General features: G+C 36.0%; 1 protein-coding gene across 1 annotated transcript in view; it reads left to right on the top strand.

Annotated features, from left to right (window-relative positions):
- Window positions 1-27,432, top strand: part of BRIP1 (BRCA1 interacting DNA helicase 1) — a 210,880-nt gene that overhangs the window by 12,754 nt on the left and 170,694 nt on the right. The window contains 2 exon segments of the mRNA XM_081791236.1: window positions 3,343-3,473; window positions 4,391-4,510. Of these exon segments, the coding sequence (XP_081647362.1) occupies window positions 3,343-3,473; window positions 4,391-4,510 (251 nt within the window).

Genomic DNA, 27,432 nt, shown 5'->3' with positions numbered 1-27,432 from the left:
AGATGTGGTATGTAAATACAATCGGAAATTATTCAGCCATAAAAAGAATGAAAGTGGGGCACCTGGTTGGCTCAGTCGGTTGAGCATCTGACTTTTGGCTCAGGTCGTGATCTTACTGCTGGTGGGTTTGAGCCCAACATCAGGCTCTGTGCTGACAGCTTGGAGCCTGCTTTGGATTCTGTGTCTCCCTCTCTCTCTGCCCCTCCCCCACTCGCACTCTGTCTCTCTCTGCCTCTGAAAAACAAAGAAATGTAATAAAAAAAAAAAGAATGAAATTTTGCCATTTCCAACAACATAGAGCTGGAGAGTATAATGCTAAGTCAGTTAAAGAAAGACAAATACCATATGAAATCATTCATATGTGGAATTTAAGAAATGAAACAAAGGAAAGCAAAGAGAAAAAAGACAAACCAAGAAAGAAGACCTTTTTTTTTTTTTTTTTTTTTTTTTTTAAGCGAGTGAGGGTGTGTACACAGGCAAGCGGGGGAGAGTCAGAGGGAGAAAGAACGAGAAGTAGGCTTCACGTTCAGTGCAGAGCCCAATGCAGGGCTCAGTCCCACAACCCCAGGATCATGACCTGAGCCGAAATCAAGAGTTAGACACTCAACCGAATGAGCCACCCAGGCATCCCAAGAAACAGAATCTTTAATTAAAAAAATTTTTTTTTATTAAACAAAATTTGTTTTCTTAATGTTTATTTATTTTGAGGGAGAGAGAGAGTGTGAGTAGGCAAGGGTCAGAGAGAGGGGGAGACAGAATCTGAAGAAGGCTCCAGGCTCTGAGCTGTTAGCATGGAGCCTGAAGTGGGGCTCAAACTCGTGAACCATGAGATCATGACCTGAGCCAAAGTTGGATGCTCAACTGACTGAGCCACCCAGGCACCCCAAGAAACAGATTCTTAGCTGTAGAGAACAAACTGATGGTTACCAGAGGGGGGTGAGTGGGATGGGGATAAAAGAGTACACTTACTGTGAGGAAAACAAAAAATAAATACTGGGGAAAAAAAGAAGAAAGAAAGAAGGAAGGAAGGGAGGAGGGAAGGGAAGAAGGAAAGGAAGGAAGGTTGGATGGATGGATGGATAGATGGATGGATTTAGGCCAAAAGATTGATAGTGATTACCTCAGGGAGGAAGATTTACAGAAGTGAGAAGGTGGGGGAGGGAAGCAGATGGTACTTTACTTTTTCTTATTTATATTTCTGATTTGCTGAAATCTTTCATAATGAGCTTATATTAGTTGATAATTTTTTAAAACTAAAGTGTATTGGGGGTACTTGGCTGGCTCAGCAGGTAGAGCATGCAGCTCTTGGTCTTGGGGTTATGAGTTCAAGTCCCATGTTGGGCATAGAGCTTACTTTAAAAAAAAAGTTAAAAAGTTATCTGGCTGGCTTAGTAGAGCATACAACTCTTGATCTCAGGGTTGTGAGTTTGAGTCCCATGTTGGGTGTAGAGATTACTTAAAAATAAAATCTTTAAAAAAATCCAGAATTTCAAGGTATTGGATTACATTGGAAACAGGTTTAGAATGGGTCCCATTGTTTACCTTGGGCATTTAACTCCATTTTCCTATGTATCAGTTTCCCCAATTGTAAACTAACAATTGCTATTGTATGCCATAGTAGCAGGAGCTGATCTATGTAAAACTTTTAGCATGCTGCCTGATACTAATAAAATTGAATTGTATAGGTCAAAAAAAAAAAAAAAAAAGACCTACGTATAAAAGGCAAAACCATTAAGATTTTAGAATACAATGGTATTTAAACTATGTTCCTAAGAGTCTTGGGAAAAAACATGGCTTGTAGGGGTAAGGGCACAATGAGTCAGGGAAGTTCTAGGTCTTTTATTCTGTTTTGGAAATTTTAAGCAATATTTATTTAAAAAATATAGTCCTCCTCAGTAAAAGCTTGAGAATCAGTGCTATGTGGCATAGATTTACTTTGTTTTTACAGACTCAAACTTGGTTTTTGAAATCAGTATTGGACCTGCTTATAGGGCTTCCTTCTCTAATGGTCTATAAATCCTTTAAGGCAGAGGCTGTTTCTTTTTCATTGCTTTTCCATGGTTTCTGGAATTATATGGACTCAGTAAAATAAATGCTTGTTAAATGAATTCAAGCCCTAGAAGTGGAAGGAATGTATAGAGAAGAGTGGGAAGGAAGGAAGGTACTTTTCAGAACACTCACATTTAGGGAAAAGGAGAAACCCATGTATAGGAGCAGTTAAGTAAAGTGTTAACAGATATTAAGGAAAAAGGAAACGTATTTGTTATATTTCAAAAAGACAGTGTTCTGTTTGTCTGTATTCCTAGAGGTTATGCGATGGATTTTGGAGTCAGACAGCAAGAGCCAGTCATATCCACGCTCTGCCTCTTACTAGCTATGTGATACTGGGCATATTAACTTCTTTAAAACCTAGTGTTCACATTTATTAAAAGGAGCTAATATTATTTGGTGATTAAGAGGTCACTGATGACCTTCAAGGTAGTGGGACTAAAAGGCAGATTATAGGAGCTTGATTCTACTGTATTTTTAAGTGTAAAGAACATTTAGAAGCTTAGTGGGGAAGAAACATTGAGATACTGTAGAAAGATGTATATATAAATGAAATACTTTTCTTGGGAGAATCTTACAGATATCTGTATCTATATAAGTGTATATTTTTTAATTAAAAATTTGTTAAATGCTTATTTTTGAGAGAGAGACCAAGCATGAGCGGGAGAGGGGCAGAGAGAGAGGGAGACACAGAATCCTAAGCAGGCTCCAGGCTCTGAGCTGTCAACACAGAGCCTGACATGGGGCTCGAACTCATGAACCACGAGATCATGACCTGAACACTTAACTGACTGAGTCACCCAAGTGCCCTTATATATATATTTTAATGTTTATTTATTTTGAGAGAGAGAGAGAGAGAGAGCACGGGAGGGGCAGAGAGAGGGGGCGGGGGGGCAGAGTTTCCAAAGCAGGCTCTGTGCTGACAGCAGAGAGTCCAATGTGGGGCTTGAACTCATAAATCTGTGAGATTGTGACCTAGCTGAAGTTGGATGCTCAACTGACTGAACCAGCCAGACACCCCTTACAGTTATATTTTTTAAACCGCATTATCGGGAGTGGTTTACAAAAGCATAAGCCTATTAAGAAATCAAAATTGGACTTTCCTGATGAAAGCATATTTCTCAAAATATTATATCTTTGTTAAACTCAGTGGTAAATACATGCTTTTAAACATGTCAACCTCATGTTTTAAAGTAAGGAAATTTTGAGTCTTTAACATCTTGGTTCTAATTTTTCCTGGAAAAATTGCCTAAGTGTCAGTTATTTATACTAATTTTTTATGACTTCTTGTAGAAGACTCTCCTGAAAAAACTACGTTGGCTGCAAAGCTATCTGCCAAGAAACAGGCTTCCATAAAAAGAGATGAAAATGATGATTTTCAAGTAGAGAAGAAAAGAATTCGACCCTTAGAAACTACACAGCAGGTAAACAATTTATTGGCAGTGAAATAGTACCATTAGAGCTGCACAAGGTAGTCAAGTATCAATCAAGTTTTCATTGGCCCTTGTGCAATTTACTTGGGTCGTATCATAGATGTAAATTAAAGGATAAAATATTGTAACTTCATTTTATAATATTACTCATTGAAAAGAGTGTCATTATAATACATTATTGATAATATGTCTTTAAAGTACATGGTGCTTTCCTATATATGAGGAATTAGACAGTTAAATATTTACTTAAGGTATAAATTGGTAATATAGCTACTTTGTACTTTTAATTTTTTTTATTTTTTATTTTTTTAATGGTTATTTATTTTTTTAATTTTTTTTTAACATTTATTTATTTTTGAGACAGAGACAGAGCATGAACGGGGGAGGGTCAGAGAGAGGGAGACACAGAATCCGAAACGGGATCCAGGCTCTGAGCTGTCAGCACAGAGCCCGACGCGGGGTTCTAACTCACGGACCGTGAGATCATGACCTGAGCCGAAGTCGGCCGCTTAACCGACTGAGCCACCCAGGCGCCCCAATGTTTGTTTATTTTTGAAAGAGACAGAGACAGAGTGTGAGCGGGGGAGGGGCAGAGAGAAAGGGAAACAGAATCCGGAGCGGGCTCCAGGCTCTGAGCAAGCTGTCAGCACACAGCTTGATGTGGGGCTCGAATTCACAAACGTGAGAGCATGGCCTGAGCCGAAGTTGGACGCTTAACCGACTGAGCCACCCAGGTGCCCCTGTATATTTAAAAATTATTTTATTATTTCCAGTTAGAAAGAGTCATCTTTTTTTTTTTTTTTTTTATGCTTAACACATATAGAAAAACTACTTTTGACCTTCAGGAACAACTTGCCTGCTCAGACTTTGAGTTTGCATTAAACTTCATTTTGGTTCTGTGTTAACAGATAAGAAAGCGTCATTGTTTTGAAAAGGAAGTGCGTGATTTGGATGCAAAAGTTGCTTCAGGAAAGACCACAAAACTCAACTCTCCATTAGGAAAGATAAACTCCTTTTCTCCACAAAATGTATGTATTTATGCCATTGTTCAGTAAAGAAGGAAAATGTGGAATTTGCTAAACTCCTTTTTTTTTAAGGAATAGTATAATGCAAAGAATAGTAGAAAACAACTCAGAAGTCCTCGAAGTGCTGTCACATCTCTGCTACTAATGTCTGAGATAGGAAACCCTATTTTCTTTGTGCCCCACTTTCCTCATTTATAGAATGAGAGAATTGGACTAGAAAGAAATCTGAAAGGTTATTTTTCTCTTGTAGATTCTAATGTTGTGTACTATACTTCCCTATAATTCTTTCAGTGTCCTTTGGGCAGGCAGTTCTTAAGGAGTAGTCTAGGGAGTTTTGGAGATTACTGACATTTTTTCTCAGGCAGTGTGTGAGGTAAAAAGTATTTTCATAGTAATAATATGTTATTTGCCTTTTATAAGGGGCACCTGGTGGCTCAGTTGATTAAGCGTCTAACTTGATCTTAGCTCAGGTCTTGATCTCAGGGTTTTGAGTTCACGCCCCATGTTGGGCTCTGCACTGGGCATAGATCGTACTTTAAAAAAGTGATACCAATCTTTTTTTTTTTTTCATTTTTTTTTTTTTTCAGTTTATTTATTTACTTAGAGTGTGTGCAAGCGAGGGAGGGATAGAGAGAGAGGGAGAGAGAGAATCCCCAAGCAGGTTCTGTGCTGTCAGCATGGAACCTGAGGCAGGGCCCCACGAACCTTAAGATCAGGACCTGAGCTGATGTGGGACTCAATCTCATGAAATGTGAGATCATGACTTGAGCCGAAAGACCCAGATGCTTAACTGACTGAGCCACCCAGGCACTACCCCCCTCCCCCCGCATAGTAGTTTTCTTCATTAATGAACAGTTAACAAAAGCCAGTTTCACCTGAGAATATCCTTGATGAAGCAGTAAAAATTACTAATTTTATTAACTCAGCCCTTGAGCTTTTTTAACATTCTGTGTGAAGAAGTGAGCAGTACTCAAAACATTTTGCATGCAGAATAGGATGATTATCTTGAGGAAAAGCACTTGTAGAATAGTTTGAATTGTTAGCTGAACTAGCCACATTTTTCATGGAACATTATTTTTACTTGAAAGAATGACTGACAGATAAACTATGGCAATTCTTGAAATAAAGTAAGCCTGATAAAATTTGATTGAAAATCAGAATTTTGAAAAACTGTATATACCACTGTGAACTTGGCAGTTTATGGTACTTGTAGACTTTCCTAATGATATTGGTGGTGATATACAGTGTGACTTTTTGATATTATATAATGAAATGTATTACCATTTATAAGATCTGTAAAATCAGTGAACCACATATTTTCTAAATGGCCTGTGCATGATATTATGAAATGATACCTGGAAAAGATCCATCCTAAGTGCAAGATAGACCAGTGGACCTTTTCTACCCCATCCCTCCACCTCCAGGCAACTCTAGAGTTTTTTTTTTTCAGTCACTGTAGATTAGTTTTCATATCCATAGTTTTATATAAATGGAATTGTGCCTTTTTTTTAATTAAAAATTTTTTAAATTAAATTTCAGATGTTGTGAATTTTACCTGCTGGGTGCTGGGTGTTGTTATATTTCTATAAATACTCTTGAATTTTATTCTGAGATACAGTTAAGTTACAGGGAATCAACTTGATGCTTTTAATCTGCTTCTAGGATTTGTTAGGTGGGATCTGAGCAGGGTTTAGTTGTGGGTTACCTCAGTAGAGGCTAGCTCCTTCTGAGTCCTCTACCTAATGCTCTATGAATTGTTAGGTTTTCTAGTCTGGCTGGTGGGAACAGGCACTGTTCCATGCCCTGTGTGAGTGCCTCATCATTTAGGGTGATTCTTTCTGCTCTCTTGGATTGTTTACTCACTCACATATGCTGACTAATACCCTGCTAGATATTTGAGAGGTCTGTCTGCAGATCTCTGGGATTCATTCTTTGTGCAGCTATCTCCACTTTAATATTCTTCCCTGTGAACTTTAGTCTTTCCATTTTTCTGGACTGAAGAGCAGAGTCTCTTCAATTCAGGTTTGCTGGGCTATATCTTGGTTCCCCCTCCCCATGGCACAGCCTAGAAACTCTCAAGGCAGTAAGCCTAGGCGATTATAGGACCTATTGCATTTATTTCCTATCTTTCAGGGATCACTCTTTCTTACCTGAAATCCTATATCTTAAAAACTATTGTTTCATATGTTCTGTCTGTACTTTTAATTTTTCAGGGAGGAGATGAAAAAACTCATTGACTCTGGGGACAAATTCTAGAAGTCCTTATTTTATTTTATTTTTTTAATGTTTTATTTATTTTTGAGAGAGAACAAGAGAGAGAAAGAGCAAGTGAGCAAACACGTGAGGGGCAGAGAGAGAAGGAGACACAGAATCCGAAGCAGGTTCCAGGCTCTGAGCTGTCAGCACAGAGCCCGACATGGGGCTCAAACCCACAAACTGTGAGATCATGACCCAAGCCTAAGTCAGACACTTAACTGACTCAGTCACCGAGGCACCCCTAGAAGTCTTTAGATGGCTTATAAGGCTTCCTGTTTATCTGTACAATCATAAGTCCTCTATAAACTTTATTTTCTTTTGCGCTTTCTCCTTCTTCCTCTTTTTTTTTTTTTTTAACCAGCTCCTGCTAATTCTTCAGGAAGCTGCCTTTGACATCCCCAATTTGGAGTTAGATTCCCATCTGGAATGTTCCTTGTACTTTTCGGTTTTTAACACTTACCTTACTCTTACTATCTTCTTTACAAGGCTCTAAGTTCCATTAAGGACAACACCAGGTTTTCTAGTATGTTGAGACCTCCTTGAAGGCTGTGACTGTTACATTCATCTTTATGTTCCAAGTACCTAGCTTTGTGCTAGGAACCTAGTTAAAGACTGAGTGAATGAAAACTATATTCCCTGCCCTCAAAGAATCTTCCTTTAAATTCTTAAAAATACTAAATGGGGAAAAGTCATCTTAGGAGCCTTTAATGTTAAATTGTCAATAATAATATATACTGTGTGTTTGCCTCTGCCAATGTTTTCTACCTCATTTTCTTTCACAGTGCCTTATTTTCTTCATAGCTCTTACCGTTTGAATTTATTTATTTACCTGTTTATTATCTATCTGTGCTGTTAGAATGTAATGTCAGTCTTTTTCGTAAGTATCCCTAGTACCTAGAATAGCATATGGTGTATATTAGTTGCCTGATAAATAGTTGTTAGTTAGAATCTTCTCTAATTCTTACAATGGCATAGGCAGTTATTATTGTTATTCCCATTTTATAGATAAGGATACTCTGAGAATTAAGTACTTTGCTTAAGGTCACAGACTGGCAAATACTAGAGCTAAATCCTACCTAAACAGTATGATACTCTGGCAAATGCTCTGATCACTTTATTTTACATTCTCTCTAAAATGCCTCTCAGAAATCCTGGAGTCCTATAAGCAGGATTCTAATATCAATATAAAGGAAAGAAACATTATGTAGAAGCCTCAAGAATAAAGAAATCAAGTATAGGATAAGCTGTGATTGGTAATAATTAAAATTAGAGAAGTGGATTTTTAAATTTCGTTTTGTTTTTATTGGTTAAGAGAATGAGCTTGAATCAGACTACCTGGGTTTTAATCACAACTCTGCTCTTTACACCTATGTAATCTTGATTAAGTTTTTCTACTGTGAGCTATTTTTACTTCAGTTTCTCCATTTGTTGAACAGGGCTAGTAATAGTACCTCTCTCACAGGGCTGTTAGGAGGGTTAAACAGGTAAATATTTATAAAGTGGTAAGAGTAAGGGCGCCTGGGTGGCTCAGGTCACGATCTTGTGGTCCGTGGGTTCAAGCCTGGTGTTGGGCTCTGTGCTGACAACCCGGAGACTGGAGCCTGCTTCAGATTCTGCCTCCCTCTCTCTCTGCCCCTCCCCCACTCACACTATCTCTCTCAAAAATAAACATTAAAAAATTGCTTATAAAGTGATTAGAGTATACTTAGCATATTTTAGAGCTTATTAAGTGGTAAGTGGTAGCAGAAGTAGCAGCAGTAGCAATAATAGTAGCAGCAAAAGGCTCCGTATTTGTGTGCTGCTACTAAAGGTATTATATAATATTGATTAATATCAAATATATATAGTTATCTTTAAATGCTGCTAAAATATATAGTATCGCTTGATACTAATTTTGAGGAATTAGATTTATAATTAAGTAACATATTCTTTTAATATCTGGTAAGGATGTCTATGGCTAAACCTGTTTAGAGTCTAGACCATGTGACCATAAGCAGAATTCCTGGCTGGATACCTTAATTTTTAGCTAAGTGCTTTGATCAATTTCTCCTTTTGGTTATGTACTATGTTGATCATTTATTATGGTCTTCTTAGTGGTAAAGTATAATTGCATTTATACCTGTATATCCCTATCTTTATATTGGTTATATTTTTAAGGTTTATGTGTTTATTTTTGAGAGAGAGGGGGGACAATCAGAAGCAGACTCCAGGCTCCACGCTGTCAGCGCAGAGCCCATTGTGAAGCTTAAACCCATGAACAGTGAGATCAGGACTTGAGCCGAAGTCGGATGCTTAACTGATTGAGCTACCCAGGTGCCCCATATCGGTTATATTTTAAACCAGAATTTATAAGTTTTTTTCCTTGGCTGTAGGTAGTATAACTATATTACTGTAGAAATGGGATAATTTTTATAGGTGGGTGATACATTACTTACAAGATTAAAGGTATGGTTTTCTGATAATTTTTTATAACTTTAAAGATTTGTTAAACTAAATTTCTCAAATCTGGTAACTAAAATGATAACATTTCACTAATGTGACATAGAACTTTTGTTTGTAAGAAGACATAAGTGGTATATGCCATACTAATTCAACATAGATAAAGTAAATTGATCATCACCAGAGTACTTTTGCAAATACAGAAAGACCATGTGGTTGAGCTCTAATATTCTTTTTTTGTAGTCTGGTGTCAAAAACATAAAGGTATAAAGTAATTTTAGGTAGTTTCTGAATGATTAGGGAGAAGGTCACAAATACTTAGGTAAAATGATCTATATTTTCAATACTTTTTTCTTCCTAACAATATTAGAATAAGCAGTTACGATAGAATCATACTCAGTACAAAATATAAAATTGTAGTTAATCTTTTTGTATTTTAGTAAATTGTTAAGAAAATATATAAATTTGTGTGTTTTAACTGTCATTTTAATTTTAAAAGTGGATGGTAGCATTTTTAGTGTAATCTCATAGACATTTAGCACTAGGTAACATATCTAGTTTTTCAAAAGCATTTTCTCAAGCTAATCGTTTCCATGGATGTGAAAAAGAATAATGGGGCTATGAGTAGAGGTAGTTTATTTAAAGAAAGGAATCTTTGAGTATAGAAGTTTTTTTTGTTTTTCCTGTTAGAAACTTACTTTGCAGGGTGCCTGGGTGGCTTAGTCGATTGAGCGTCCGAATCTTGGTTGCGGTTCAGTCATGATCTCCCAGTTTGCAGGTTCGAGCTCCTTGTTGGGCTCCACACTGACAGCATGGAGCCTGCTTGGGAACCTCTCCCCTCCCTCTTTGCCCCTTCCCCACGCACAAACTCTCTCTCTTGTTCTCTCTCAAAATAAATAAACGTTAAAAAAAAAAAGAAGAAACTTACTTTACTTCTGGTACAGAAGCATTTCCTCCTCTCTCTCTTTTTTTTCTTTTTAATAGAGGTATAATTGACATTGTTTTCAGGTGTGCAACATGATGATTCGATATTTGTATACACTATGAAATGATCACAATAAGTCTAGTTAACATCTGTCACCTTTTATAATTACAAAGATTTTTTTTTTCTTGTGATAAGAACTTTAAAGATTTGCTCTTTTAGCAACTTTCAGATATAAACCATGGTCAAAGTGCTATTTTACATCTTCATGACATATTTAGTTTAATTTAATTAATTAATTTTTAAATTTACATCCAAGTTAGCATATAGTGCAACAATGATTTCAGGAGTAGATTCCTTAATGTCCCTTACCCATTTACCCCATACCCACAATCCCTCCAGCAACCCTCTGTTTACTTTCTATATTTAAGAGTCTCATATGTTTTCTTCCCTTCCCTGTTTTTATATTATTTTTGCTTCCCTTCCCTTATGTTCATCTGTTTTGTATCTTAAATTCCTTACATGAGTGAAGTCATATGATATTTGTCTTTCTCTGACTAATTTTGATTAGCATAATACCCTCTAGTTCCATCCACGTTGTTGCAAGTGGCAAGATTTCATTCTTTGTGATTGCCGAGTAATACTCCACTGTGTGTGTGTGTGTGTGTGTGTGTGTGTGTGTGTGTGTGTGTGTGTGTGTATGTATACATATATGTATATATACCACATCTTCTTTATCCATTTATCCATTGATGGACATATGGGCTCTTTCCATACTCTGGCTATTGTTGATAGTGCTGCTATAAACATGGGTGTGTGTGTGCCCCTTCGAAACAGCACACCTGTATCCCTTGGATAAATACCTAGTAGTGCAATTGCTGGGTCATAAGGTAGTTCTATTTTTAATTTTTTGAGAAACCTCCATACTGTTTTCCAGAGTGGCTGCACCAGTTTGCATTCCTACCAGCAATGCAAAAGAGATCCTCTTTCTCCATAGCCTTGCCAACATCTGTTGTTGCCTGAGTTGTTAATGTCTGCCATTCTGACAGGTGTGAGGTGGTATCTCATTGTGGTTTTGATTTGTATTTCCCTGATGATGAGTGACATTGAGCATTTTTTCGTGTGTTGGTTGGCCATCTGGATGTCTTCTTTGGAGAAGTGTCTATTCATGTCTTTTGCCCATTTCTTCACTGGATTATTTGTATTTTGGGTGTTGAGTTTGATAAGTTCTTTATAGATTTTGGATAGTAATCCTTTATCTGATATGTCGTTTGCAAATGTCTTCTCCCATTCCGTTGGTTGCCTTTTAGTTCTGCTGATTGTTTCCTTTGCTGTGCAGAAGCTTTTTATTTTGATGAGGTCCCAATAGTTCATGTTTGCTTTTGTGTCCCTTGCCTCTGGAGATGTGTTGAGTAAGAAGTTGCAGCCAAGGTCAAAGAGATTTTTGCCTGCTTTCTCCTTGAGGATTTTGATGGCTTCCTCTCTTACATTTATTTAGGTCTTTCGTCTATGTTGAGTTTATTTTTGTGTATGGTGTACGAAAGTGGTCCAGGTTCATTTTTTTGCATGTTGCTGTCCAGTTTTCCCAGTGCCACTTGCTGAAGAGACTGTCTTTATTTCATTGGATATTCTTTCCTGCTTTGTCGAAGATTAGTTGGCCATACATTTGTAGATCCATTTTTGGGTTCTCTATTCTCTTCCGTTGATCGGAGTATCTGTTTTTGTGCCAGTACCATACTGTCTTGATGGCTACAGCTTTGTAATACATCTTGAAGTCTGGGATTGTGATGCCTCCAGCTTTGGTTTTCTTTTTCAAGATTGCTTTGGCTATTCGGGGTCTTTTCTGGTTCCATACAAATTTTAGGATTCTTTGTTCTAGCTCTGTGAAGAATGCTGGTGTTATTTTGATAAGGATTGCATTGAATATGTAGATTGGTTTGGGTGGTATTGACATTTTAGCAATATTTGTTCTTCCTATCCAGGAGCGTGGAATATTTTTCCATTTTTTTGTGTCGTTTTCAGTTTCTTTCATAAGCTTTCTATAGTTCTCAGTGTATAGATTTTTCACCTCTTTGGTTAGATTTATTCCTAGTATTTTATGGGTTTTGGTGCAATTGTAAATGGGATCGATTCCTTAATTTCTCTTTCTGTTGCTTCATTATTGGTGTATGATTTATTTTATAACTGGAAGTTTATGCCTTCACCCATTTCTCCCACACCACTCCCCTACCTCTGGCAACTGCCAGTCTCTTCTCTGTATCTATGAGCATGTTTTTTTTTGTGTATTTTTATTTTTTTTAGATTTCACATATAAGTGAGAGCATATGGTACTTGTCTTTCTCTGACTTAATTCACTTAGTATAATGTCCTTGAAGTCTGTCCATCCATGTTGTTGCAAATTACAAGATTTCATTCTTTTTTATGGCTGAATAACCCATTGTATATATTTATATATACCACATTTTCTTTATCCATTCATCCAATGATGGATACTTAGATTGTTTCCATATCTCAGCGATGATAAGTAATGTTGCAGTGAACACAAGGGTGCCTGTATCTTTTTGAGTTAGTGATTTTATTTTCTTTGGACCAGTACCCAGACATGGAATTGCTGGATCATATGTTATGTTTTTAATTTTTTAGTAATATCTGTACTGTTTTCCATAGTGGCTACACTAATTTACATTCCCACCAAAAGTGCACAAGGTTTCCTTTTGTCACACATCCTCACCAACATTTGTTATTTCTTGTCTTTTTGATAATAGTCATTCTAACAGGTGTGAAGTAAGAGCTCACTGTGGTTTTGATTTGCATTTACCAGATGGTTACTGATGTTGAGTACCTTCTTATATACCTGTTGGCCATCTGTATATCTTTTCTCAGATCTTTTGCCCATTTTTAAATTGGATTTTTTTTTTTTTGCTATTGAGTCATATGAGTTCTTTGTATATTTTGGGTTTTAGCCTCTTATCGGACATTTGGTTTGCAAATAATTCTTCCTGTTTAGTATGTTGCCTTTTCATTTTGCTGGTGGTTTTCTTTACTGTGCAGAAGCGTTTTAGTTTGATATAGTCACACTTGCTTATTTTTGTTTTGTTGCTTTTGCTTTTGGTGTCAGATTAAAAAAATCATTGCTAAGACCTGACACAGGAGCTTACTACCTATGTTTTCTTCTAGGAGTTTTGTGATTTCAGGTCTTATGTTCAAGTCTATAATCTATTTTAAGTTGGTATTTGAGTATGGTCTAAGATGATGATTGTGTTTCATTCTTTTGCATATTACCGTTCATTTTTCCCAGCACCAAATATTGAAGAGATTGTTTTTTTTCACCATTGTATAACATTTCATAATCTTTGCTACATGGCTTATTATAAATCACAAAAGTATTTTCTATAAATTTTGGAATACATGATTTCATAAAGACGTGGAAGAAAAATATATAGTTTCATAGGATTTAATATTTATTGTATAGCAGTTTCTGAAATTATTTTATCACCAAAACTTTAGATAAAGTATTTTTCTAAATGCAGTCCATATTTTAGAACTTTTCCTAGTGGATAGATGATATGCCTCACATTTTGTATATCATATTTTAATCTAGATAATCTAAACATCTTAAATAAGCTAAATTGAGAGACTTGGGTAAGTAACATATCTTTTTAGGACCTGTTCCTTCAAATGGGAGGAAAAAGAAAGTGGAACTAGATTTTATATACCTTATATTGCTTTTAGCTCTAACACTTCTAAATTCTAAGGATGCTTCTTCTGTTTTGGCTCTTATAAGATGGTATTAGCAAAGACAACTTATTTTTGGAAGGATAGTTATATTTGTATTCATAAATTAATGGTTTAGTTCTCTTATTCCTAAAAAATGTAAATATTATAGTCTTTATACTTTTAAAATCCATAGTTATATTTTTTTGAAAAACTCCTTCATAAATGAAATGATAAATTAGTGTAATGATTTCTCTTTTTATCTAAACTTGACATTAAACTTTTTAAGTTTTTCTTTTAAAATTTTCTTAGTTTTCATTAAAATAATTTAGTTTCCAGCCTGTTGATTAGAGAATTGGATAGTTGTCTTTTTACCATCCTGTCATCTCAAGTATACTCACTCTCTCTTCAAGTCAGAAAATGGTGTCAATATTTCCTCTCTTTTATAATTACCATCCATTGTCCACTGTTTATTCTCTTTCCTTACATTTTAGATTCTTTCGTTTATACTGATAATTCATACATCAGAGATCTAGTAAAGCATTAGTCTCTCACGTCAAAATAAATTAAGAGAAACATTGTTTTTTAGTAGAGTGTTACCGTTCTGATTTTACTTTATTCCACCATTCATAATCATTTTCTTAAGAATTTATTTATATTCTCTTCACTTTCAGTAAATTTTCACAATAGGTGAGGTGGGGTTTTTTTTGTTTTTTGTTTTTTTTTATAACCCTGAGATCGAGAGTCTCATGCTCCACTGAACTGAACCAGCCAGGCACTCCTAGGTGAGGTATTATTATAGACTCATTCTTATGCTTATATATGATTTTTATTTCTTCATTAAATAAAGGCTTACATTGGCTATATACTTTTATAAAAGTAGTTATATTTTTTGATTTAGTGTAGCAGTAGCATTTATTTATTACTTTTGCCTAGTGTGTAGAAGAGATGTGGGTCCAGTAGAGTGCGCTGTTGACCTTCCGATAAAGTTGACGTTGGGCAAACCTTGGGATATTTTCTCCTTTTTTTCCTCTTTTGTCTCTGTCTTTCCCTCTCTCTCTCTCTCTCTCCCCCACTCTCCCTTTAAAATTTAAGATATTTTCTAGGATCTCAGCAGAAAATGGCCCGTTTTCTCTGAAAGTATGTTACAAGTCATTTTCTCACAGTTTAATTTACTTTTAATATACTGCTTATGTAGTGATACAATGCTTGCTTACTATGTGCCAGAAACTCTTCTAAACATTCTAGAAATATTAATTCACCTGGTAAATACAGGTTCATGTGAGGTAACGCCTATTGTAATTTCTTTTAACTTTTCTGTGGATTTGATAATTTTCAAAATAAAATGAAAGAATTTAACTTAATCCTTACAATAGCCCTTTGAGAGAGGTATTGGTATTTTCCCCAATTACAGATGTAGAAATTGAGGCATAGAGAATTTAAGTAGCTTGGTCATGTCACAAAGCTGATGAGTAGACTCTGGTTTAAAACTTAGTCTGGCCTAGAATTGATTCTCTCAGCCTCCTCATTATTCTGCCTGTGAATAAACTCTTCCAGATGAACTTAGGTGAAAGTGCTTTTCTGTACTGTAATAGGCTATATTATATTCAGTACCATACAAGTAATTAATTTAACATTAGTTCCTCTTTTAGTCTGTCTCTCAATACCCTGTCCTTTTCTTTACAATGTTTCCTGAAGTTTATAATAATATATTTTATTTGTAGGTTTAACTGTTTTATTTGCCTCCTTGCCAGGCTGTCCATAAGAACAAGTGTTATGTCTCCCTTACTGCCTTTTTAATAACCAGCATCTGGCACAGGACCTGCACCTAGTAGGTACTTTCACATTTGTTTAATAAATGAATGAAAAAATGGCCAAAGTTGAGAAAGTGCATGATTTATCATGGTTTCTGTAGCTTACAAGTTTTACTCAGATCCATGTACTAAAGGAGGTGTGACAGTACTGTTAAATAGAGGAGACTTAAAGCAGGTTTTAAAATGTTTTTTTGTCTTCTGCAGTACATTTTGGTGGTAGTGTTTTAGGTACTAGCACACAAAAATAAGAGATCAAACAATGACTTCAGGGAACAAGAGGTACATTGGTGCTTAATATAAACAAGAGATTGGAAACACCTTTTGATTTCTCTAGTTGCTGTAAGAACAAGTTGTTAAAATTACCAATTTGAGTATAATTTATTCAAGGCAACAAAAATTTTGAAACCTATGATATGCCAGATGCTTAATAACCTATATTTCTTAAAGGGTTAATAATAATGATAATGTGATAGCTTTTTGGAATATATATTTGTGCCAGGCAATTTATATGTTCTCTTATGTAATCCTTTCATTAGCACTGTGAAGAAAGTTGAGTAGATACTAGACTCATTTTATATGTAAGAAAATTCAAGCCCAAAGATATCAGACTGTTTGAGTATGTAAATGATAGAAGCATGACTTGAGCCTAGCTCTAAAATTGAGTACAAATAGATTCATTGATTATAAATGGGGAAAAGAGAGGGAAAAGGAATGGCTGGGTAATTTTTTTTTCTTGGCTGGTGAGGAAAAAACCCAAGTCACTGTGCAAGAGAAAATAGATGATATTATTCAATATGTCTGGTGTTAAATATCTGCTTTTAAACAGTTAATCTGTAGTTAGAGAAATATTAAATTATCTTAAATATTTTGTGTATTTTATCTACTCAAGAGTTTTAAACTAAAATTTTAAAAAATTGTGAGTAATATACATTTTTCATAATTCAGTATAGTTAAAATTTTTTTTAACATTTAACTTTTTTATTTATAGGATTTATTTTTGTATATGTATGAGTTGATGCTCTAATTGTATGCTTTTCTAAGTGGATGATCAGTTGTCCCAGTGTCAATTAGAGAATAATTTTTCCTGATATAAAGATTTGTCATAATCGTACACTAAATTGTTATATATACTTGGATTGGTTCCTAGACTGTTTTTCTCTTTAAATTTTATACTTTTACTTTTTTTATACTTTCAAAGTATGTGCATATGTATGTAGTTAGAGTCAAAGATATGGCATTGAACAAATGCCTATTTCTATTCTCCAATTCCTACTATTTTTTAAAAAATTTTTATTTAATTTATTTTTTTATATTTACGTCCGAATTAATTAGCATATAGTGCAACAATGATTTCAGGAGTAGATTCCTTAATGCCCCTTACCCATTTACCCCATCCCCCCTCCTACAACCCCTCCAGTAACCCTCTGTTTGTTCTCCATATTTAAGAACCTCTTATGTTTTTGTTCTTCTCCCTGTTTTTTATTATTTTTGCTTCCCTTCCCTTATGTTCATCTGTTTTGTATCTTAAATTCCTTACATGAGTGAAGTCATATGATATTTGTCTTTTTCTGACTAATTTTGATTAGCATAATACCCTCTAGTTCCATCCACATTGTTGCAAGTGGAAAGATTTCATTCTTTTTGATTGCCAAGTAATACTCCTCTGTGTGTGTGTGTGTGTGTGTGTGTGTGTGTGTGTGTGTGTGTGTTATACATCACATCTTCTTTATCCATTCATCCATCGATGGACATTTGGGCTCTTTCCATGCTTTGTCTATTGTTGATAGTGCTGCTATAAACATGGGGGTGCATGTGCCCTTTCGAAACAGCACACCTGTATCCCGTGGATCAATGCCTGTATCCCGTGGATCAATGCAATTGCTGGGTCGTAGGGTAGTTCTATTTTTAGTTTTTGGAGGAACCTCCATACTGTTTTCCAGAGTGGCTGTACCAGCTTGCATTCCCACCAGCAGTGCAAAAGAGATCCTCTTTCTCCACATCCTCGCCAACGTCTGTTGTTGCCTGAGTTGTTAATGTCTGCCATTCTGACAGGTGTGAGGTGGTATCTCATTGTGGTTTTGATTTGTATTTCCCTGATGATGAGTGACATTGAGCATTTTTTCGTGTGTTGGTTGGCCATCTGGATGTCTTCTTTGGAGAAGTGTCTATTCATGTCTTTTGCCCATTTCTTCACTGGATTATTTGTATTTTGGGTGTTGAGTTTGATAAGTTCTTTATAGATTTTGGATAGTAATCCTTTATCTGATATGTCGTTTGCAAATGTCTTCTCCCATTCCGTTGGTTGCCTTTTAGTTCTGCTGATTGTTTCCTTTGCTGTGCAGAAGCTTTTTATTTTGATGAGGTCCCAATAGTTCATGTTTGCTTTTGTGTCCCTTGCCTCTGGAGATGTGTTGAGTAAGAAGTTGCTGTGGTCCAATTCCTACTATTTGAAGTCAATAATTTTAATCATTTTACTTATTAAATACTTGGGTATTTATTTATTTTTTAAAGAATAACATATGTACTGCTTTTTTCTTGAATTTTTGGTTTTAGATACCTTCTCTTGCCTTCCTGGTACCCTTTCTAGATTGTCCCATTACTTGTCCGCCTTAAGCCTTACAGTTAGTGTTTACATTATTGTAATTACATAAATATCATGAAAAACATAGCCAGTTTTCTACTATGATTACAGTTCTTCCCCCAAACTAGGTTTTATTTTTTTCACTACTAATATTTGTCTTGTCATTTGCTTAGTTTTCTATATAACTGTAACTATTTATCCCCGAGCTTTGATAGAATGTAAAATCTGTCAGCTCATTCAAATGCATCAGGTCAGGAATGTCCATATATTTGGACTCTCAGTATTTAGTGGAAATTATGAAAAATACTTTTCATTTTCATTTACTTTTCATCATTATACTTTTCATTTCATGTTGAATTATGTGTTTTTTAATGACATTGAAGTTTTTTGAAATAAAGGTATTATCTGTTCTTTAGTGAAAATTTGGAAAACACCAAAATAAATGTGTACTTAAATTATTAAAAAAAAAAAAAAAGAGGTTAGAGTGGGAGAGAGAGCCAAAGCATAAGAGACTCTTAAAAACTGAGAACAAACTGAGGGTTGATGGGGGGTGGGAGGGAGGGGAGGGTGGGTGATGGGCATTGAAGAGGGCATCTTTTGGGATGAGCACTGGGTGTTGTATGGAAACTAATTTGACAGTAAGTTTCATATATTTAAATAAATAAATAAACATTAAAAAAATTAAAACACACACACACACGAAACCAAAATAAAACCAAAACAAAACAAAACAAAAAAAATTATTAACATGAATCTTTAATTCAACTATTTCCTTAGTATCAGCCCTGATATTTTACTTGCTATCTATTCTTAACACACACACATACACACACACACAATTAGTTACCCATTACTATGTAATAAACCAACCATTTATTTGGCTCACTATTCTGGGGATCAGCAATTTAGGCTGGGCTCAGCTGGGCATTTCTTCTGCTGATCTCAGCTGGGCCACTCATGCATCTATGTTCAGCTGCAGGTCAACTGCAGGTCAGCTAAGCAACTCTTTTTTGGGGGTTGGTTGGCAGTTGGTTGAGACTGGTGGATATCTCTCATCATCTAATCTTAGCTTTGTATGTGGTGGCCCCAGGGTTCCAGAAGCAGCAAGAGAGCAAACCCCAGTGTGCAAATGCCTTTTGAGTCTCTGTGTCATGTTTGCTAATGTCTTAGTCACCAAAGCAAATCACATGGCCAAACCCAGATTAAATTTTTTTTTTTTTTTCAACATTTTTTATTTATTTTTGGGACAGAGAGAGACAGAGCATGAACGGGGGAGGGGCAGAGAGAGAGGGAGACACAGAATCGGAAACAGGCTCCAGGCTCCGAGCCATCAGCCCAGAGCCTGACGCGGGGCTCGAACTCACGGACCGCGAGATCGTGACCTGGCTGAAGTCGGACGCTTAACCGACTGCGCCACCCAGGCGCCCCCCAAACCCAGATTAAAGTGGTGGAGTTCATTTCTTGGGTGGAAGACCTATAAAGTGACCTTGCAAAGGGGCTTCCATATAGAGATGGGAAGAATTTGTGGCCATTTTTGTTATATAACATATGTGTATAAAACATATATATAATATGTATTATGCACGTGCTTTATTTTTAATTTTTTTTTTTTTTTTTTACAAAATTTAGATTATAGTGTATATTGCTTTTACTTTTCACCTAATATATTATGGTCATAAAAAGGCTTTTAAAAATCTAAATCATAACTGGTCTGTTTTGATACATACTTTAAAAAAATTTTTTTTAATGTTTATTTATTTTTGAGAGAGACAGAGCATGAGTGGGGGAGGGGCAGAGGGAGAGGGAGACACAAAATCTGAAGCAGCTCCAGGCTCTGCGCTGTCAGCACAGAGCCTGATGCAGGGCTCGAACTCACGAACCATGAGATCATGACCTGAGCTGAAGTCGGTCGCTTAACCGACCGAGCCACCCAGGTGCCCCTGATAAATACTTTTTTGATGTAACCTTTCTTCTGTGCCAGAAGTTGGCAAACTATAGCCCATGGGCTGAATATGACCTGCTGCCTGTTTTTATAAATTTGGGGGAACATAGTTTATGTTCATTTACATACTGTCATTGGCTGCTTTTGTACTGCAACATTGGAGTTGAGTAGTTGGACAGAGATATATGGCTCACAAAACCCAAAATATTTACTCTCTGACCCTTTAAAGATAGTTTACTAACCCTTGTCCTATGTTATTTTTTTTATCTTAACTTTCATTATTTATTTATATAAAAATTTTTTTGTGTTCATTTATTTTTGAGGGAGACCAAGCATGAGCAGGGGAGGGACTGAGAGAGAGAGAGAGAGAGAGAGAGAGAGACAGAATCCAAAGCAGGTTCCAAGCTGTCCGCACAGAGCCTGACGCAGGGCTTGAACCCATGAACTGAAAAATCTTGACCTGAGCTGAAGTCGGATGCTTAACTGACCGAGCTGCCCAGGCGCCCTGTCCTATGCTATTTTAATCTTGGTAAGCAAGGCCAGAAGTTAGCAGGATTAGTGTGAATCTCTTGCTTTATCTGCAAATTTACTTAAGGACAGGATGATAGAATGGATGAGTAATTGCTTGAAGGAGTTTCCTTCAGCTCCAATAATTAAAAATTTTTGCAAGTTTATAGAAAACATAATAGTGACCTCTGTAGTGGCAATACAAAGGAAAATTCTCAAAAATTTCCAATATTTTTTATCACTGAGTAAACTTGGCTAATGCTTTAGAAAGATTGACAATTATTTTTCTTGATATGTAGAAATACTTAATGAAATATGTATACCAATCCAGCTGATACGTGTACATATTTAGTGAGAATAGAATCTATAATTGCCATATAGAAATTTTTCACTCATGGATAAGTGGATATAGAAAGATAACTGTACTTTAGAATACTACTTTGTTAATTGGAAAATTCTCTGGCCAGTAGATGCAGTTGTGTGTTTATTTTAGCTTTTTAAGATTTGACATAGCCACCAAATTATACAAAAGTTGGAAGTATAATACAAATAAATTTTTTTTTCCTTGGAGCCATTTGAGAGTAAGTTGTTGACCCGAAGCTGCATCACCCTCGGATACTTATGTGTCTATTCCCAATAAGCAAAGACATTCTTTTATATAACTACAATAAAACCATAAAAATTAGGAAATTAAAACTGATTCATTTTTACTATTTAATACTCAGAACTAGATCAAAGTTTTGTCAGTTATCTCAATAAAGCTTTTGCAGCAGAAGGATCCAGTTCAGAATCATGTATTGCATTTAATTGTCATTTTGCTCTCTTCTTCAGTCTGGAACAGTTCCTTAGTCTTTCCTTGACTTTCATACAAGATTATAGCCTTTGTAGAATGTCTCTCAATTTGGGACTTTATCATAATTAGATTAAGACTAGATATCTTTGGCAGCAATGTCACAGAAGCAGTGCTTCCCATTCTACCATTCTACCTATTGCATTCTGTCAAGTGGCAAATCGTTTCATTTTGTTCCATTACTGATGATTACTTTGATAATTTGATTAATGTAATGACTGCTAGTCATCACCATAAAGTTATTTTTTTTCCTTTTATAATTAAAGAAGACTTTGGGGAGAAACTCTGAAACTTTATAAATAGCATGTCCTCACTAAATAATTAAATTTATTCATTTTATATCTTTATGGACTCATGATTTCCCATTTTATTCAGTGAGTGATAATCCATTATTATATGATTTGTTTAGATGTTCAAGTGGGAGTTTATTCAAGTTGCTTGTGTATTTCTGATATGTATCCATCATTCTTGGAGCATTTCCTTACTTTCTGGCACAAAGTGTTCCAGGATCATATGGTCTTTTTCCCTGGCATACGCTTGGATTCAGCCATTTTTCCAGGGAGCCCTGGTTCCTTTTAGTGGCAAATAATATTTAGAAGCCAAGTTCTGGGTGTTAGTTTTATTCATTGCTGTTGCGATTGGTATTCCAGGCCCTTTCAGCAGACAGAGCTAGGAATTACGTGTGTGTGTGCAGATCTACACTTCTATATATTTATATTTATGTGTGTTGAAAATTATGTATTCCTACCAATAGATACAATTCCATTTTAGTACCAGAGGGTTCATTGTAAGTTTCTTCCTTTTCCTATTTTTAACTGAAAAACCTTATTCCCAGTTCTCCAAAAAGTTAAAAATAGAATTACCATATGTTCCAGCAATTCCATTTCTGGGTATATATCCAAAAGAATTGAAAGCAGATACTGAAACAGATACTTGTACACCAGTATTCATAGCAGCATTGTTAATAATAGCCAAACAGTAGAGACAACCCAAGTGTCCATTGATACGTGAATGGATAAACAAATGTGGTATATACATACTATGGAATATTTAACCTTAAAAAGGAAGGAAATTCTGAAATGTGCTGCAACATAGATGAACCTTGAACAGAAATAAGCCAGACACAAAAGAACAAATATTGTATGATTCCACTTGGAATTTTCTTTTCTAGTTATGTGTTAATATTATAGAAATAGAGTTCATTTTTTTTAAGTTTATTTATTTTATTTAAAAAAAAAAATTTTTTTTTAACGTTTATTTATTTTTGAGACAGAGAGAGACAGAGCATGAGTGGGGGAGGGGCAGAGAGAGAGCGAGACACAGAATTGGAAGCAGGCTCCAGGCTCTGAGCCATCAGCCCAGAGCCCGACGCGGGGCTCGAACTCACCGACCGTGAGATCGTGACCTGAGCCGAAGTCAGACGCTCAACCGACTGAGCCACCCAGGCGCCCTATTTCTTTATTTTAAAGAGAGATAGTGTGAGTAGGGGAGGGCCAGAGAGAGAGAGAGAGAGAGAGAGAGAGAGAGAGAGAGAGAGAGACTGAGAATCCTAAGCAGGCTATGCACTACCAGTGTGGAGTCTGACACGGTTTTGAACTCATGAAACTGCAAGATCATGACCTGAGCCTAAACCAAGAACTGGACGCTTAACCCACTGAGCCACCAGGTGCCCGTAGAGATAGAGTTTGTTTTTTGTGTATTGACCATGTAACCTGCAACTTTGCTGAGTGATTTTTTGGTTCTAGTTGGTATTGGAGATTTTGTGGGACTTTTTAAGTGCACAGAATTGTATATTTACATCCTCTAGTAAACATTGTTTTACTTTCTTAAATTGTTTTTTAAATGTTTTATTTATTTTTGAGACAGAGACAGAACATGAGCAGGGGAGGGGCAGAGAGAGAGGGAGACACAGATTCCCAAGCAGGCTCCAGGCTCTGAGCTATCAGCACAGAGCCCAACGTGAGGCTCGGACCCATGAACTGTGAGATCATGACCACCCAGGCACCCCACATTATTTTACTTTTTAAATAATGTTTCACTTTTAACATATTTTCTTACCTTATTCCAATGGCTAGGATATACAGTACAGGGTTGAATTGGAGTAGTGAGAGTGGATATTCTCGCCTGTTTACATCTTGAGGGGAAAGCATCTTTCACGTTTCTTACCATTATATATGACATTTGTCATCAGTATTTTATATCTACCTTTTATCAGGTTAAGGAAGTTTTTTTTCTATTCCTAGTTTGCTGAAAGTTTTTATAAGGAATGGATGTTGAATTTTCTGTTTTAAATTTTATTGCATCCATTGGTATCATAGGATTTTCCTCTTATATCCTTTTGATATGGTGAGTTATAATGATTGGTTTGGTTGTGGACCCAAACTCATATTCCTGTGGTAAAACCCACTTAGTCATGGTGTAGGACCCTTTTAATATGTTGCTGGATTTGATTTGCTAAATTTGCTAAGGCTGTTTTTGCATCTGTGCTCTTAAGGATATTGGTCTTTATTTTTTAGAATGTGTTTGGTTTTGATATCAGGGTAAGGCTAGCCTTATAAAATGAGTTGGGATGTATGGATATTATTTCTTCCTTAATTTTTTGATAGAATTTTCTAGTGAAGCCGTCTTGGACTTTTATCTTATTCTGTGTAAGTAAAACTTACACACTTAATTTTTCTTTTTTAATGTTTATTTTGAGATAGAGAGCATGGTGGGGGAGGAGCAGAGAGAGGGCTAGAGGGAATCCCAAGCAGGCTCCATGCGGACAGGGTGCTGACAGGGCTCCATGCTGTCAGTGCAGAGCCCCATTGCAGGGCTAGCTAGATCTTATGAACTGTGAGATCATGACCTGAGGCAAAATCAAGAGTTGAACGCTTAACCAACTGAGCCACCCAGGTGCCTTACACATTTAATTCTTGAAATAAATATAGGACTATTCAGAATTTCTGTTGCTTCTTGAATTGGTAATTAGCATCTCAAGAAATTTGTCCATTTCATTCAAGTTTTTAAATTCATTGATATAATGCTCAGAATAGCCTTTCTGAAAAATACAGGATCTGTAGTGATAGCTCTTCCTTTCTGATATTTATAATTTGTGTTTCTCTTTTTGATCAACGTAGGCAGAGGTCGATAAGTTGTATTATCTCTAAAAAACAACTTTGTTTTTCCATTTTCTCTAATATTTTTCCATTTTCTACTAAGTTGATTTCTGCTTTTATCTTTATTTCCTTTGTTGTACTTCGGATTTAATTTGCTCTTTTTTTTAACTTCTTGAGGCTTAAGCATAATTGATTTTGGACCTTTTTGTTTTCTTTCTAAGACAGCCATTGAAAGTTCTACATTTCCCTCTAAGCACTGGTTTATCTGTATCACACAGATTTTGATACTAGTTTACTTTTTTCCCTAACTTTCCTTGTGATTTCTTCTCTGACCGAGGATTTATTTACACGTCTAAATAAACACTAAATAGGTGTTTTCTCTACAGATATTTTTCTCATGTTGTTTTCTAATTTGGTGGGGTTAGAGAACATTCTATATGATTTCAGTTCATTTAGATTTAATGATCTGTTGATAAATACTCAGAGTTCTTGCTAAGTATGTGTATTCATTTATAGACTACTACTCATTTATTCAGTGTAGTAGTCTATAAATGTCAGGTCAGGTTGGCTTATTATGTTGTTTATGTCTTCTATATCCTTACTGATTTTTTTGATCTACCTATAAATTAGAGAAGAGTGCTGAGGGCCTTATAATTGTGGATTTGCTGCTGCTTTCAATTCTGTCAATTTTTAGCTCCTAGATCTTAAGTTTTGTTATTACCTGTGTACACATTTAAGATGTCTTCGTGGTGAGTTAACCCATCTGTCACTGGGAGAGTCTGTTCTTAAATCTACCTTGTCTAATTAATATAGCCAGCTAGCTTTCTTATGCTTAGTGTTTGCACAGTGTATCTTTTTTCATCCTTTTACTTTTAACCCATCCGTGTCTTTACATTTAAAATGCATTTTTTGGGGCAGCTGGATGGCTCAGTCAGTTAAGCGTCTGACTTTGGCTCAGGTCATGATCTTGCAGTTTATGAGTTTGAGCCCTGCATGTTGCTCTGTGCTGACAGCTCAGAATCTAGAGCCTGTTTCTGATTCTGTGTCTCCCTCTCTCTCTGCCCCTCCCCTGTTTGTGCTCGGTCTCTCTCTCTCAAAAATAAGTAAAAACATTAAAAAAAATTTTTTTTTAAATGCATTTCTTGTACATAGTTGAATCTTTTCCCACCAATTTGACACTATTGTACATTTAGTGTAATCATCAATATGGTTGTTGTAAGTTTTCTATTTGCCACAACTATTTCTTATTCTCCTTTCCTTTTCTGCTTTCTTTTTGATTAATTGATCATGTTTTAGCTTTCTTAACTATAACCATTTGTTTGGGGTTGCTCTAAGGTTTATAATTTGCATCTTATTGTACTTCAAAATAGTTTACTTCACATATAATATATAAGAATCTTCTACCACTGTATTTTCATTTCTATCCTCATCTTTTGGCAACTTTTTGGAACAATACAGTATTCTGTTACATTTTCAAATCATCAGTTATATGTTTCAAGTTTTATTTTTTTTATTGAGATTTAATTTTTGTAGAGCAGTTTAAGGAGCACAGCAAAATTGAAGAGAAAGTACAGAGATTTACTGTACATGCCTTGCCCCCTGCCAACATGCATAGGCACCCCGTTATCAACATCCTGCACCAGAATGGTACACTTATTAAAATTGATGAACCTACATCAACGCATCCTAAGTGCCCAAAGTCCATAGTTTATATTACAGTTCACTCTCAGTGTTTGTATATTCAGTGGGTTTGGACAAATGTATAATAACATGTTTCCAACATTATGATGTTATACTGAGCATTTTTACTGCCCTAACAATCTTTTGTGCTTCGCCTATTCTTTACTCCCCACTTAACCCCAAGCCCCTGGCAACCACTGATCTTTTCACTCACTGTCTCCATAGTTTCACCTTTCCCAGAATATTATTATTTTTTTTTTTTTTTTTAATATATGAAATTTACTGTCAAATTGGTTTCCATACAACACCCAGTGCTCATCCCAAAAGGTGCCCTCCTCAATACCCATCACCCACCCTGCCCTCCCTCCCACCCCCCATCAACCCTCAGTTTGTTCTCAGTTTTTAACAGTCTCTAATGCTTTGGCTCTCTCCCACTCTAACCTCTTTTTTTTTTTTTTTTTTTTTTCCTTCCCCTCCCCCATGGGTTTCTGTTATGTTTCTCAGGATCCACATAAGAGTGAAACCATATGGTATCTGTCTTTCTCTGTATGGCTTATTTCACTTAGCATCACACTCTCCAGTTCCATCCATGTTGCTACAAAAGGCCATATTTCATTTTTTCTCATTGCCACGTAGTATTCCATTGTGTATATAAACCACAATTTCTTTATCCATTCATCAGTTGATGGACATTTAGGCTCTTTCCATAATTTGGCTATTGTTGAGAGTGCCGCTATAAACATTGGGGTACAGGTGCCCCTATGCATCAGTACTCCTGTATCCCTTGGATAAATTCCTAGCAGTGCTATTGCTGGGTCATAGGGTAGGTCTATTTTTAATTTTCTGAGGAACCTCCACACTGCTTTCCAGAGCGGCTGCACCAATTTGCATTCCCACCAACAGTGCAAGAGGGTTCCTGTTTCTCCACATCCTCTCCAGCATCTATAGTCTCCTGATTTCTTCATTTTGGCCACTCTGACTGGCGTGAGGTGGTATCTGAGTGTGGTTTTGATTTGTATTTCCCTGATAAGGAGCGACGTTGAACATCTTTTCATGTGCCTGTTGGCCATCCGGATGTCTTCTTTAGAGAAGTGTCTATTCATGTTTTCTGCCCATTTCTTC

This window comes from Panthera onca, chromosome E1 (genome assembly GCF_046562875.1).
Source record: "Panthera onca isolate mPanOnc1 chromosome E1, mPanOnc1 haplotype 2, whole genome shotgun sequence".
Classification (NCBI taxonomy): Eukaryota; Metazoa; Chordata; class Mammalia; order Carnivora; family Felidae; genus Panthera; species Panthera onca.
The sequence above is the reverse complement of the archived record's forward strand: the minus strand, read 5'-3'. Positions and strand labels throughout refer to the sequence as shown.